The sequence below is a fragment of the Manduca sexta genome, chromosome 6 (assembly GCF_014839805.1).
Source record: "Manduca sexta isolate Smith_Timp_Sample1 chromosome 6, JHU_Msex_v1.0, whole genome shotgun sequence".
NCBI lineage: Eukaryota > Metazoa > Arthropoda > Insecta > Lepidoptera > Sphingidae > Manduca > Manduca sexta.
The window spans coordinates 11,910,872-11,927,564 of NC_051120.1; the positions used below are offsets into that span (position 1 = coordinate 11,910,872).

At 36.4% G+C, this 16,693-nt stretch overlaps 2 protein-coding genes across 4 annotated transcripts in view; one reads left to right on the forward strand and one right to left on the reverse strand.

Moving 5' to 3' along the window:
• LOC115444348 (dystrophin, isoforms A/C/F/G/H) overlaps positions 1-16,693 on the reverse strand; it is a 530,370-nt gene that overhangs the window by 194,487 nt on the left and 319,190 nt on the right. The window lies entirely within an intron of this gene.
• LOC115449874 (glycine-rich cell wall structural protein) lies at positions 9,251-15,450 on the forward strand. 2 transcript variants are annotated; one of them, XM_037447495.1, is made up of 10 exons: positions 9,251-9,363; positions 9,845-9,916; positions 10,319-10,450; positions 11,489-11,524; positions 11,609-11,659; positions 12,331-12,720; positions 13,049-13,087; positions 13,351-13,476; positions 13,715-15,091; positions 15,302-15,450. In XM_037447495.1, the coding sequence occupies exons 1-9, from the start codon at positions 9,303-9,305 to the stop codon at positions 15,070-15,072; spliced, it is 2,265 nt and encodes a 754-aa protein (XP_037303392.1). In that variant the 5' UTR covers positions 9,251-9,302; the 3' UTR covers positions 15,073-15,091; positions 15,302-15,450. The 2 variants fall into 2 exon arrangements, with proteins under 2 accessions (XP_037303392.1, XP_037303393.1); XM_037447496.1 differs by lacking the exons at positions 12,331-12,720; positions 13,049-13,087.

Sequence of the window (16,693 nt, forward strand, 5' to 3'; positions counted from 1 at the left end):
TAATAACAATATAGTTTGCGAAATTTAACATGAAAGTTGCACAAAGTGAACTGAAAATGCCGAACAAAGCGCTTGAAAAAGCAGCGCACGGTACATTAAAGCGCTGCACCAAGCCAAAGGAATTGTCGAAATATTTTACAGTTTACAGGAAGGAAGCCGTGGGAAACTTGCTCAGTACCTTCCTTTATAACTATACTAATTACAGCATGGTATTATTGTTATCAAAATATGAGCCCTGTATTATATACTGTCCCACTGCTGGGCACAGGCCTCCTCTACTACTGAGAGGGATTAGGCCTTAGTCCACCATGCTGCAAAATATGATATTATAATTATATTACGCTGACTAGGTGATGGTCTTATCAGATGATTGTAACTACAAGAAATATTATATTTTATTATAGTCAATAACGAACAACACGAAAAACTACACAGAAAAAAATTATGTATTACTAGGTGTTTCCCGCGGCTTCGCCCGTAAATCCATTTCCCGGTATAAAAATCCCTAAATTATCGTAGCGATTCATGCCGCCAGCGAAATCTATTTAAAAATTTCAATTATTTCTCGTGGGAGCAAATTACCACGATATCAGGAGAGTAATATGGCAAATATCTGTGATTTTTATAATCCTTTTCTGTCTCGTTTTTTTGTTAATGCATATATATAAAACTACTGAACGGATTTCTATGTGGTTTTCATAAGTGAAACGAGTGTAATTAGTATCAAAATATAGAGGTTATTTCTATCAAGCCATAGGTCCATACCATAGGTTATAGGAAAAATACAATGATATAAAAAATAAAGAAACACACAGAAGTTAAACAGTAAATACTGTCCCAATGCTGGGCACGGGTCTCCTCTACTACTTAGAGGGATTAGGCCTTAAAACCTGCAGACATTCGTCTCAGCAATCCATACCACACCCAACAAGGCTATCGCCACTTTAACTTAAGCTGTTAAACAGTGTTTATAGTTATCTTCATAACAAAGCCAAATTCGGGATAAACTTACGCTTACTTTGGCATAAGTCGACAAATCAATAGATTTGTGTTGCCGACGCCAAACAGCTGGTATCCAGCGTAGTTCGGCTTAACAGCTTAAATGTATTGGCACTTAGTAAAACAATAATATTGTTGAGAGTGCTTACCGTCAGTTGGTCAGGAATAGCCAGCGGTTTAAGGATATATTTTGAGGGAAGATATTCTAGATAAAATAGATCTCCTTTTTGGGGCAGATAGCTTAAAATATTAGTTTTAAGTGATCATTACATAGCTGAAAAAGGCCCAATATCTTATCCCTTTAAAATTTAATTTAATATGACGAAATTTGAAAGGCAGAAATATCCATGATTATTAATTATTTTTACATTTTTCTTTCAACTGCGAGAACTAATCACTAACTAGACGTGAATTTAAATTCTTTACTTGCCAATACTTGTTTAGTTACCCAGATTAAAGGCGAAACAAAATGTATGAAAATGGACCTTGAGGTATCGCCTTAATAAACTCCCACAATCTCCCCAGTTTTTTCGAATCAAGGGAGCCAGTTTTTCATTATCTCCTTATACCGCTAATAGTATTAAAGCTTGGGCATTTTTGCCATCATAACACCATAAAATCCCTAACAAAGAATCTTATCGCTGAGTAAGATAGAGAACCCAAAGCTCATGATCTGCAGACAAACAATCAACTCCATGCATCAAAACCCGACCCTTCAAAATCGACGCGTCATCAAATAAAAGATATTTACGATATATTTTGAAAAAGTGATAATGAAGTCCAAAGCGGACGCTCTTTGTAAGGAAATGAGCGGAGGGATAGGGAAGCGGCCTAATGAGGGTGTCCTTCGAGTGATTGTCAGTTGATTTGGATATTGTCAGCCAGATATAGTGATATTTTAGGTAAATCGGGATATTGATTTTATACTGACTTGATTGCCGCTCCGCCCGCGTAAAAATTGTACTTTTATGGAATAATAAACTGTTCTTTATTAAGCAGAGGACTCGATCATCTGTTTGTCATGCATTCAAATCTCTTTAACAGTCGACTGTCGTAAGGTAATCATCTATCGTCCGTCGACATTCTATTGGACTCCAATCCACTTATCATCAGGTGCAGAGGAGTCATTTTATAAAAAACAAACAAATTGATACGCATTCTAAAAAGACTCTTTATCGAGTAAGCCGTGCCAAAACAAAAAAAAAATAATTGGTATAGATTTTAAAGACACTCTGTAGAATAATTTCCAACATTATTCTAAAAACTGCAACATTGTGGCTAATAGATTGCGTCAGTTACAAAGTTTCTAACAGTAGCTCATAAAGAACATTACCCAGCCTTCATAAAAGTGAGTAAATGCTCTGTATAATACGCCATTTTAGTAATTGCTAGACTATACTAAGGGTTGCGTGTTAGAAGCAGTTTGTACCAACATTAATTTTAGCGTATGTTCACGGCTCAGGTCGAGGGATAGGCAGTAATGAATGCAACTATACATCATGTGCTGCCTTGGGCGGTAAACCTTTCACGATTTCTATCCAATTCTAATCCCTAAAAATATTTACGTAATTTTTAAATCGATAAACAAATCTTTCCGACTTGAGTACTGAAATCAAAATTTCACGGTACTAAATATTATATGAACGAATCCGTTATACCTCTATTCATTTTCCTAGGAATAAAACATGAGTTTGTATTTTCCATATTTAAACTCTTTATTGACTTACATTAGGTCTGAAATACCACGTAGATTATTTAGAAGCAACTCACGTACCTCATCATTAATCACTGCATGCGGGCTGTTTAAATAAAACTACCAGCGGCAACTAAGATTCATTTCCAAAAACCTCATGCGGAATTTCATATCACTATTTGCTCAAACCAGTTGGGGTAACTATAGTTGCAACTCGATTGTGTTTCGTTTTCGCAGTTGCAACTTATTAGTGGGGCCTAGTCCGTCTACGGGGGAATATCTGTCTTTTAAGGATTACGGGCGGTCTAATCAAAGGACAGCTTTGATAGCTGTATGGTGAATAGACGATCTTCTGCTTATATACTATCAAAGTTGTCCATCGCTTAGTACACCAGTAGCAAAAAGGCGAATATGCCCATGTAGAGGCAAAGGGAACCTAGTCCATAACATATCAAATACTACGTACTTAGATCTGCTTAGGTATTTAATTACATATTTTAATAATTCTCTATTCACAATATAAGAAAAAAAAATAGTTAGGAAAACAGAAACCATATCAAAAGTATTTCATAAATTTTCCACAAAAGTTCACCACCCTAAAAAGAAAAGGCGTGAAGAACGGAATGCGGCGCCTTGCATTGCTTTATTATTTATTAATAATTCTAGGTGGTTCTAATGACAGTCAGAATGTTCACCTACAGGCGAGCGATTCATTCGTCCCGTCATTCGTTTGTTTAAAAAAATGTCGTTTAACCTCACTCGATTTCAATTTACTCCCACCCGTAGTAGTGGTCATGGGACGCATGCAAAGCGCTCCACGTGCAGTTTCCATTACCCCGCCAGCAGATGGCGTCGGACTACACGCTCAATATAATCATGTGCCGATTTAGACCTGAATTATTCATAGGTTTTTCACGCATTTGATGGATTATGATTATGGTTGAAATATATGTATAGATGTTTTATAGAGGGTCAAATATTTAAATACGATGGTAAGTGATTACAACCTTAAAATTAATCATACAGTATTAATACTTAAACTGTAACAGTCTTCGTTGGGCGGTATAACTAATACATTTTTAATCAAATAGGGGAAATAGGAAACCCCTGTATTTCTGTCTTTAATCAAGTATCTAATAGTGCCTAATTTAATAATTATTTCATTACAATACAGAAACTCAGCTGTGTACAAGTAATAGTTAAGTCACAATTAATAATTTTAGGGGATTTTCGGACGGACTTTGGGGTAGATATAAGCGTTTTTATTGAGGATATCCAAGTCCTGATGACCTGGGAAAAGCCCAAGAAACAAGCCGCTGGTGTGAAATGTCTTTGTAACAAAAGCTTTTCCTATGCTATGGTTGTTAGGATACTAATTACTAAATCGTAACCCAAACCGAATTCCTTTGATTGTATGTGAGCTAATCTCACAAATGGTTGAATCGATAACTACAATAATTGTCTATTTTTCCAAACATGTACCATTTAATTTATTTGATTAAACTTCGTAAAAATAAACAAATTATTGGTTCATATATTAAAGATTGTATGAGAGCTAATCTTACAAGCGGTTGAATCGATAACTATAATACTTAATTGTTGATTTTTCGAAACATACCATTTAATTTATTTGATACTTTGACTTCGTAAAAAAATCATATTATTGGTTCATATATTAATATTGATAAAGTAGAATGATGTGCATTTAAGTTAAATATTATTATTATAATATATAATTGGAGCTCGTTATAATGTATCAGCTACTGGATATCCCAAGTTAAATAAATAAATTAGCATCTAGGCCACATTTTACCCTAGAAGGAATAGTTACGCAAGCGGAACTAATATTATCTTAAGAAAACAAGCAGATCTTAAATTCACGCATGTGTACTTAGGTTATAATAGCAAGCACTTGATGTGCGAACCTCGCCTTTATATTATTATTATTGTTTATTGTAACAGTTCCGAAATTTACAAATTCATGGATCCTTGGCATCTGAACTAGGGTATCCTGTGTCTCAGATGCTGAGATTTTACAGAACAAGGTGCTACTCATGAAGGGCTACATATTACAGCTAATATATTGAGCCATTAAACAATTGTGAAAAATAAAAAGAAATTTAATTACACTTAAAATTAAAAATCATATATGAAATTAAATTATAATATATCAAAACCGCAACGATCGAGGTACCGAACCACTTTCAGAAATCGCTATTAAACGAGCCAATATAAACAAACCTTACGTACTGACTCGGTGTGCAATTGGATAACTTTAAATTGAGTTACCTGTACGCATTTACGCCTTTGGGATTAGCTCAATATGCTTTACTGCAATCGTAATAAGTGCCTAATTTCTCAGCAGCATTTACGATTATATAAAGAAGTAAAAACTGTACAAGATTATGTTTATAGTAATCATTTCATGTGTAAGACTGCGAAAATGTTCCAAATAATACCTTATTAATTATCTTGACTGTATTAACAGCTAGCTATCTCTTTCGCACTTCTATACCGTAACGCGATGACGTTATACCTTCTTCATTTTTAAGTCATTTGCCATCTTTTCAACTAGATGTCACGCTTATAACTTTTTTTTATAAGTGGAAATATACATTTTATATCACGAGTACCAATTTTTGATAATAAATTAGCGTCGACTATTCGCACTTACTTTGAATGCGACGTAAATTATGGGCGTCCAATTTGTAATGAAGTGTTTCAGCTTTAACTTCATTTTTAATGTACTTTTTTAACACTTACCTGAAACAAAAAGTGTAATTATTAACTCTTATTCGAGGCACATTTTAAGTAACAAACACGTAAATAGTATTTTAAACAACAATTTATATCACAGAGTATAAAAAAACCCTAATGCTTTTTAGCTTAAATTGTGATAGTTTAGGGAGAAAACGAACTATTGACATAAGTTCCAGATCAATCCAATCACATACCCTCTGGATTTCGATATAATTGTTCCTAATTATTAAATCATTTCTCGATTAAGTAACAATGGAACCTCTTTTGAAAGTTATCTATATAAGTTCCTTATGAAACGGAAGGTTTACGGAAAGTACCCTATAAGTTTTGATTCCCTTATGAATTTGCAAAATAAACGAAATAAACGTTCCTAGCTTTTGATCACGTTGACTCACAAGTTTGACTTTTTCACACCTTAATATATGTTATATTCGAAAATTAGCGTCTACTCAGACATAGCGAAAGAAGTCCTAAGAGCTGTATGCATGTGCAGGAGAAATTTAATAAAATTGTTGCTACGTGATTTGCTTTTGTTTTGCTAGTATGGCGGTATACTTGAAGTGAAATTATGTGTTTAATTTATGGTATAAACGGCAGTAGGCTTCATGCATATCATATCATGGGACGGAAATATGTACGTAAAGCTACCAGAAAGTAAACATTGGTTATTTTTATTAATTCAACGCATTTACACGTTTTAATGTTCCACAGTTGAATAAAATGACAGAAACAACCAAAAAGAACACAACGATTTAATTAGACTTAGTCTACGCACAAATACCAATATAAGTAATAAAGCAAGAAACAAAGTCCTCAAGACTTATCCACCATACCTCATTCATAAATAAAGCGTTCCCAAACCTAGTTAATGATAAAGGTATAATGGGGCGCACCCTGGCTGTCTGCTCGGGGGCACACGGCATTATCTGTCTCACGCAGGCATCCTAGCGCGTATTAATATTTTATAGATAGGGGGACACGTGGGGGGTGTGCGGCGTGGAGGGTGGGGGGTCGGGGGGTCTTGACTGTCGGACTTCATTGTGGTGACGTCACATCGACGGGCGCTGTTGGCACAGCTGCATCGGGTCTACCTTAATTATCGACTATTTTGTATAGTGGATTTTGGAGGCAAAGCGAATAACTGTCATAAAAGGGAGTTGATTAACTTAGCGGGTAGTTTTAAATTTATTGCGAATTCTGGATTCTATATTTAATTATGATTAGTATTGTGGTGGTCTTATACGCGAGGATTGGACATTATGAAATTTATCATCTAAAGTTTCAAGGCAATTTAATTCCATATAATCCATTCTATATAAGTTCTGTGTGTAAAAATCTCCTTGAATTGCTTGCTATGTTAAATATTTATTAAATCAACTATAAAATTCCTATCTTAATTTTAATGAGAGAAAACGCCTTTCAATTGAATATATTTAATTTTCAACTTATAATTTAAAATATTTATTTCAAAACAATAAGCTAAACAAAACCAACGCTACTCAAAACGAATGATTAAAATATCGTAATATCTTTCTGTACAAAGGACAGTTGTGCCGCTGTCAGGCCCAGCGTCTTGAAAACGCCGCCATCTTGTATCGATTATAATCAATCACTCGCGCGCCAACTGCGCTCCGATTCATTCGAATGAATTTAACAACACTATTTTACTACAGAATAAGGATGACATTATTGGATTGTTTTGATAATTCGCTTTACTCTCTATGTGTAAGATGTCAAACGAGCAAGTACCTCGTGTCATGTTAAATAATCTTCACTGCTCATAAACTCATATCAAAAGAATCGTGAAAGCATTTCTAGTAAATGAATGGAATTTGAATAAAGAAAAAGGCTATGTGAGCATCCGGTAATATCAAAACTACACACACACACACATAATGAATTTATCTCTGAAGAGGTATGCAGAGGCGCAACTAGGGTATCCACTTTTCGCCAAGTGTATTCCGTCCCATGATGTGTTAGATGGCGAGCCTATCGCCATATCGTGCACAAATTCCAGACTCCGGGCTGATACTGAACAGAAAAACTGGCCATTTTTCCCGGGATTCGAACCCTCAGAGCGCTCCCGTATCGCGCATGAAGTATATTTCAAAACCACGCCCACAAAAAGATCTAAACATCTAATTAGCCTCGATTATCAAACACTAGAGCAACAAGGTAGCACGTGGTAGTACTTGCAGCTAACCGACTGCCGCAGGTCCCGTCATTAGTGCTTCCTGTGCGGGTAGCGGGCACATCCGCGCCTTACCATTGTTCCCTGCTTGACTCAAACGCGTTTAATTTTATAAAATTTCTCGTGGAATTACGAAACTTGTGTTGCGTTTGCGTGGATTCTAATGTCGGGTGATTGTGTCATGACAAAGTTTAAATTATTTGTAACAAAAATAGAACTAAATGAAATTATTCTTCTAAGTTGTATGGCCTTCTTGATCAAGTCACATAAAAAATATTGACAAAATATATTAAATGTGATTTATAATCTAAATTAAAATGAGGCAAGATTGAGTGTAATAAAAATACTGTCTATGGTTTTGTCTTTTTTCCAACCAGCATAATTAATAAGATTTGAATTTGGAATTTCGAAAAGTCAGAATCCACAAACGGTACTTATCTGTAAAAACAACGGCCTCAAAAGTCATCGAAATCTCAAACACGTGCTTCATGGGATGAAAAAAGTGCCGCCGTTGTCATCTGACAATAGATGGACGTCACACGAAATGTGGCGAACAAAATATTACAAAACTGACTGTTGCTAACACGAAGAATGTAACGCCAATGTTAGGTCATCTTTTATCCCTAATAACTATTTTTTATAGACTAAGTATTTGATCACTTTAGAACTAAAATGACAATTTTTGTAGTAATTTATTTGATTACCTTTGATAAAGTATACAAAACTTGAGTTCTTGGGTCTTGTTATTTCCATTAACTATAATGCTCTTCATAAATGGACCACAACATTTGTACACTGCAGCAGGTTTTCATCATTTATGCTTGATATACTAAACTACTATTAAGATTAGGAATAGTGTATATCACTTTCAGAACTAACATTAAAAAATATGACATAGTAATTGTTTCAAGTTAATTCTGATAAAAAAGCGGCGTTAGCCTAGTCGGTTGTGGAACGGACTGCCGACACGAATATCCGCAGGTTCAAAACCTAAGGGCACACACCTCTAACTTTTCTAAAATTAGGAGTGTATTCTTTGTGGATTATCGGTTGCTTTAACGGTAAAGAAAAACATCGCGAGGAAACCTACGTACCTGAGAAGTTTTTTATAGGAATTTTGAGGGTGTGTGAAGTCTATCAATCCGCACTAGGACAACGTTGTGGACTAAGACCCAATCCCTGTCAGTAGTAGAGGAGGCCCGTGCTCAGCAGTGGGCAAGTATATTATACAGGGCTGATATTATCATTATTTTATACTTTTGATAAAGTAGGTATTAGTGCAAAAGTTGCACTCATAATTTACCTTGGTTGCCCTTTATAATAGAACGGAAGATTTTGCACGCCGCTTATGGCAAAATAGACAAAGCCAACTACCAGAAGTCGCTTACGAAATTTAATTGCGAGGATTTATATCTTAATTAAACATTCCTCACACTAATTAACCAAAAAAACACAAACGCAATATAATCAACACATTCACGGTTCGTTTTTATTATTAAAAATAAATTGGAATTTCTTCTTATCGAAGTTTTTAATAAGTGAATTAATTCACCACAGTTGTCAATGCGTTAAGCCTGATTGATTTATATAGTGGGCGAGAGTGGCAGATGGTTATCTTTGGTGGGTTGGTGGCCAACGCAAGTGGCTCCAATCGTCATAATGTGGAGTAAACTTTGGATCCTTTCCTTGCTGGCTATTGGCGTTTACGCCAGGCCTGAGGGTGAGTTATTTCAAATTTCGAATTCATTTCGTATATAGGTAGTCATAAAATATTTAATAGAATAAAAAACATAGCTGCATTGTTGATTTCAGTTGTAGTTATACCCATTTTGTCATTTCTTCATGTAATGTTCCCTTAGGATTAATTTCAATTAACATCAAGTGCAGTGAAGCCACTTTGCCGTGCTTTTGTTGTAAAATACTTAAAAAATAATAATTTTAAATTCAGAGACAGCACAGGTTTCCTTTCTCAGCTCAAATTGTCCATATCAAAACGTAGAATAGTTTAAAATTCATTTAAATTCTATTTAATTTTTAGCAAGTATGTATTAAAAACTACTTGACTGTAAGGTTTTCCTTTTTTATATATTTATGGTTTTTAAATATAACATGCAAAAGGTAATTGTGAACCTCAATCTCTCCTACTACTCATCACCCCAGGCTCCTTAATCACACTTTCATATTTTCTGTATTTTTTTCAGCTACACCCGAATCTGCGGCCGAGGAGACCGAATCAGACGCGCGGCTTTACTTACCTGGAGTACTACCACCACGTAATGACTTTCCTATATTAAAATCTTTGGATATTTAATAGTCATCTACAGGCCTTTTTTGTCACTTCTTTTTAGGAGCGCGTTAATTCTCGAAAGTTTTAAGACTATAATTTCTTTGCCCCCCCCCCTCCCCCGCTCTTCTTGTACTTTTTAATAGCATTTTTTTGGATATTTTCGAAATTTCCTTTGGGGGCACTAAAGACCCCCACAAAAAAGCCTTCTACAATCTAATTTTTTTTTAACAAACATCATGATCTGACCATACTTTTATTAATTATTACGACCCTTATATTTTGTCCCACTGCTTACGGGCCTCTTCTATTACTGATTGATGTTAGGACCTTCAAATTTTTTTTCTAGGCAAGTCCTGCAGTGTTGCTAAAGTGATATTACTTTCTTCAGGTGACTTGATATGCAGGCAGGAAGGAGACATGGCGTACACCCGCGTGGGTGACGTCTGTTACATCTGCGCCTGCTTCAATGCTATTGACGGATCTCTCTACCACAAATGCGCTCCGTGTAACCGGTGCCCGTGTGAGTGTTCCATCATTTGTTAATGTATCCTTCCCTAAGTCACTGAGCCCTATTGGCTTTGTTTCGTCATTTTTTCTATTTCATACAATAATTGGTTCTTGCATGAGCCTTATCTGTATTACTAGGCTTCCAATACATATCCTTAAAGTATTACCACGAGAAATAACAGCTATGTTGGTATGTTGAAACGGTTTCGGGGTGGGCATTGATGATAAAACTGAGTTTATGACCGAAATTAAAGTCAGTGAAGACAGTCAAGGCAGTCATTAAATCAGTAAACACGCTGGAGGAAATCCTGCGCCCTACTCAGAAATGATAAGACTTACTGACCACTAAATCGATGATTTGAAGGCATTTAACAGAGTTACCGAATATGTAGATCGAGGAACTGTCAAGGTTGATGTTATAATACCTTATTACCTACACTAAAAAATACACGCATAACCTCGTATAGTAGAAGCACGTGAAGTTAGATCGAATCTGTAAACGGCTTGATAAGACGTTCCACTCCCCACCAAGCTATTGCTAATTTTTAATTATTGCGTCAAAGTTCATATATAATAGAGGCAGTTTTAAAATTCAATATTCATTGTCTATAGGTCTGACGATTGAATAGGTTGTCTGCGATTCGATTCTTAAAAAAAAAAAACAGGAATACACTATATTAGTAAATCTTGTAAATAAAACCATGTTGGAGCTTCTTATAAGGCGATTGCTTATGCTTGCAGCATTAAGTGCTTTACCTGGTAAATTTTGAGTTCAATTTTAAAATAATCATTTGAATATTTTTTTGGCACAATAAGATTTGACTATATGTAAGGGAACACAAACTAATTGATCATGCCTTTGAATCAGAGGTCTAAAGGACTGATCTCTTTCTTTATAAGAAAAGAGGTATTTTCACTGCAGTGAAACAATTATCTCCTATAATACAAAAATCATTGATGGAAATTAAAAAATAACAATGTATTCATTTTTCATTAATTTTGGGTATAATTTACAAGTTTTAGAACAGTACTCCATATCTTTTTATTACAGTGGTGCCGTATCCTCACGTCATTCCCCTACCACCTGGTAACGTATTTTAGTATTTAACTTTATATACATACGATATATTTTTAAAAATCATTGTTATTATTTTATTTATTGCTTCTTCAGGACCATTGCCGTTGCCGATACCACGACCAATACCTTCACCGCTCCCACACTGTAAGTCCCATTTTGGAACCAATCAAATTTCCCGTTATAGAATTATTTAGATGGGGAGTGTAGTCTTTGTAAATAGATTTTTCGGAAATTCGGAACGTCCAGTTGGTCAAACTTTTTAAGAGTTGTTTGTTTACCGTTCCATCCATAGACTAATGGAATTGAATTTCGTTAGGATTCGACCCGTCGGTTTTTCACCGTATGGGACATTTCTATGTAGTGTCTGGCAGTGGTATTAGATATTTTTACTATTGACAGCTTGAAGTGGTGAGAAGAGGTCGTTTATGGTAAGATTGACTGTACATTTTGTCACACTTAACTCATTGTCATATTGTTCATGCAATTGTTGATAAAAGTTAAATAATAACATATATATTTACAAGGTCTACACTTGAAAACACATGTACACGAAGTTTTTGAGTTGTTGAAAACCACAATGACATGATATTACTAAATTCATTTTACTGATCAAATTTATCACTCAATAGTTTTAACAACACGCACATTTATAGTTTACATATTGTATTTTAAAAAATGTGACCTTGCTTTTAAGTTGCACCTATTATGTATGGCGAATTAAAATTTTATTTTAACCAATTCCGTCACAAACAAACTGAAATGTCAAATCGAAATATAAAAATAGAGCTATCCTTAATTTTTTCATGATTCACCAGGTCCTCCACCAATTATAATACCCGGACCGGTCCGTCCGATACCCGTGCCAGTACCAGTACCGGGTAAAAACGTTCTAGTACCTGTGCCAGTGCCGGTACCCTCACCACCGGAGAAAATCTTCGTCCAGGGACCATCAGTGCCAGTGCCAGTACCATACGAGAAGAAGGTTCCTTACCCCGTGCCTGTGAACCGCCCATACCCAGTGCCTTCGCCTCCAAAGATCGTCAAAGTACCGTACCCTGTACCCGAACTCATTCCCGGCCCGGAGAGAGAAGTACCTGTCCCAGTACCGGTACCATCTCCGCCAGTACCCATACCCTACCCGGTGAACAAATATATCCCAGTTCCTGGTAAAAACATATTGATCCCGGTACCCGTTCCTTACAGCGGTGAGTATTTAAAGAAAATGTAGAAAAGTGGTTGGCATATTAGCCTTATTTTAGCATACTGAAGCTTTGAACTGAGGAAGTTTTAGATCCAAACTATGTGGAATGTACAAAGTATTGTATTCATAATTAATAGCCAGGATTTACGCCGGATTATCGTATCGTAGGAGGACCATGAAGCTGTAATGCACTGGTTCCATTTCTATCAACCATAACGATACATAGGCGTGACTTTACTTTACTTGTACAGCGATATAATAATAATAGGTAGAGTTTATAAAAGGATCTGATGTATTTTTGTATAACTTAACAAAACGTATTTTGTTTCCAGACACTAAATATTACCCAGTACCCGTTATCATATACGTGTGTAAGTAACAAAGTTAATCTATATATGTAAATGTACTAATACTATAGATGCCAGATACTATGTAGAACTCTATCTCAAATTAACGAAATCGTCTAACTACGCGAGTCCGTATCATTCGAAATGTTTTATATAAGTTTTAATCAACATTGCCTGACTGTATATTCTTCTAACTAAAATATGTTTCTCTCGATAAAGCGTTTATCAAAATAGGTCTAGATCTGATAGAGAATCATACAAATCATGTAAGTTTTGTCTATTTACAGCACCGGTCTGCAGAAACCGATTGCCACTGGTACCGTTCACGCTTCCTGGCGAGCCGTGCCTGACCCTCGTGTGCAAGATCAAGTACAACTATGTGTACCTCGAGTCTGTGCCCGTTGAGGGCTGCAGTAAGTATTCAATTACCTCCGAAATTAAGTGACCAAACTACATTCGCATATTTTATTTTTACCAGAGTGGTTAGCTTTAATAAGTATCTATATTGTATTGGAATATGTCTATCACATTTTACTTGAAAATCGACTGTGCATATTGAGAATTGTATTAGAAGGATTTCAAAATTAGTCCAGTTTCTCACTGAATTTTAAAATAAATGAAAAAAATACAATTGAAAAATATTTTTTGCAGATATTCCCGGGGGTGTGGGTGGTTCTTCCGCATCTGCCTTCGCCAATGCTTTAGCGAACAGCCAGGGTGGCATGTCTAGCGCGGACGCAATAGCTCAATCGCAAGCTGGATCTTTCGGAGGTTTGGGAGGAATGTCAAATGCTGACGCCCTCGCTCAAGCACACAGTAACACCATGGGAGGTTTAGGCGGCTGGTCCAACGCTAATGCTTTAGCTCAAGCACAAAGCAGCGCTCTAGGTGGCGGACTCGGAGGATTAGGTGGTGGATCTAACGCCAATGCCATAGCTCAGGCACAAAGTGCAGCTTTGGGAGGTGGAATAGGTGGCTGGTCTAACGCCGATGCTCTCGCTCAAGCACAAAGCAACGCTCTTGGTGGTGGATGGTCGAATGCTGATGCCCTCGCCCAAGCACAAAGTGCGGCTCTCGAAGGATTAGGTGGGGCGTCCAACGCCAATGCCTTGGCTCAGGCTCAAAGTGCAGCATTAGGAGGTGGATTAGGTGGTTGGTCTAATGCAGATGCTCTTGCTCAGGCGCAAAGCAATGCTCTAGGTGGCGGACTCGGAGGATGGTCGAATGCTGATGCCCTTGCTCAAGCTCAAAGCAACGCTCTAGGTGGCGGACTTGGAGGATGGTCGAATGCTGATGCCCTTGCTCAAGCTCAAAGCAACGCTCTAGGTGGCGGACTTGGAGGATGGTCGAATGCAGATGCCCTTGCTCAAGCTCAAAGCAACGCTCTAGGTGGCGGACTCGGAGGATGGTCAAACGCCGATGCCCTTGCTCAAGCTCAAAGCAACGCTCTAGGTGGCGGACTTGGAGGATGGTCGAATGCTGATGCACTTGCTCAAGCTCAAAGTGCGACTCTAGGTGGATTAGGTGGAATGTCAAACGCCAATGCTTTGGCACAAGCACAAAGTGCAGCTTTGGGTGGTGGACTTGGTGGTTGGTCAAACGCTGATGCTCTCGCTCAAGCCCAATCTGCAGCTCTTGGTGGATTAGGTGGATCTTCAAATGCCAATGCCTTAGCTCAGGCGCAAAGTGCAGCTTTGGGAAACGGATTAGGGGGGTGGTCCAATGCCGATGCACTCGCCCAAGCTCAAAGTAATGCCCTGGGTGGCGGTTATGGCGGAATGTCAAGCGCAGACGCTCTCGCACAAGCGCAATCAGGAAGTCTTGGAGGCATGGGAGGAGTTTCGGGCGCTGACGCTCTGGCTCAAGCGCAAAGTGCTGCTTTAGGACTGGGCGGTGGTTGGTCCAACGCTGATGCGCTCGCCCAATCTCAAGCACTAAACAGCGGTCTAGGATCTTCCAGTGCTTTAGCCCAAGCTCTCGCTCAAGCAAACGCCATCCGTGGGTTGTAAAGACTGCGGGGTACTGAATGTAAGTCATGTTCTATCATACCATATTAAAATTAAATAAAAAATAAACATTTATAAATAAATAATAAATACAAACTGGCACAAAAGTTTCAAAAAAGCTGTATTAAAAAGACTACGTCTAAATATTTTGTATGAAAACTAGAACAGGACATAAAACATTTATTTACTGTTGATACATATTTGTATTAAAAGTGTATATTTTTCTTTCCAGAAGTGCAACGACAACGAATCCTTATTGATCTCGACGACTCGGCGCGATATACTGTTCCGGAATATTACTTAATCTTATCTGAGCATGTAAAACTGATGAATCGCACTTCACACTTATATTTATGAATAAACGCATTTAGTGGGGAATAATATGTTTTTTATTTATTTATAAATCGATAGACTCCTTCGCCTAAATTAAAAAGATTTAATATAGTAAATTAAAATTAAATTAAATTATCAATATAGTAAACAAAGACAGAGAATTACACATAGAAAACAAAATTTACTCTATCGCAGAAATGAAATTGATAGAATCGGAATCTGAATTGTTTCAGTTCCTGGACAATAAATAACGACACAAATAGTCGTATTAAATTTGACAACTTCTGACACAGTCAATATATAACACAAACAAGTTCCAAACACGAATTCGAACGTACGGTAATAACTCACGACTATCGCATCGTAAAACAATCACCTAAATCATAATTGACACTTAATTCAACTGTAACAAATAGTGTGGAGAATGAAATTAAATGCTATTATGTGTCAAATTTTCATGGTAAATCACTGATTACCTATAAAAGGTAGGGTGGTGGGATTACAGCCATTAGTTACTGGAAACCCTCAGCAATTGAGGGCAGAAATTAAGATGCGGGGAGGCGTCGATAAGGGCCTTTGTTTGCTGGCTCTACTTTTTGTTTGCTCGCGTGCGGAGGATACTGTCAGTTCCGAAGATCTCAAAACTGGTATTGTAATAAAATTTTAATTATTTCATATTTGTTTCTTCTGTTTTTTAGACAGTAGACGTTTAAAATGTTTGTTTTAAATTATGTACCAAATTACCAATACCTATTGACTTTGATATTAAAAGTAAGTTTTACTTTTGAAGTGTTTGTTTAGAACTAGATATAAAAATAAATAGCTGATGTATTTCTATTGACTCTTATACTATTTTTAAGTTTATTAAAAATAAATGTATATTTTGTAATATAATTAGGGGTGACTGAATTTATCTTAGGTTTACCTGAAGAGGATTCAAAGTCTGCGGCACTAGCACAAAGTTCTGCTTATTCTGATTCAGGTAATTCTTTTTTTTCTTGAGCAACGCTTACTTTATTTTACAAAAAAACTTTATTCACTTCATAACATATTATTATTTTATTATTATCATCTTATTGATTTATTGCAGTTAATGTTATAATAATTCAACGTTTGAAAGGCAATCATATCCAAGCGACAATCAGTAAACTTTTGAATAGAGAGATTTAAAGTTTTCATTTTAATTAGAAAATACATAACAATTAAACTATACACTTGATAAAAATGTGGTCTAATGACTCATTTTCGGTATATTTTTCGCTTAGATATGATTATTTTTCAAACATCAAAT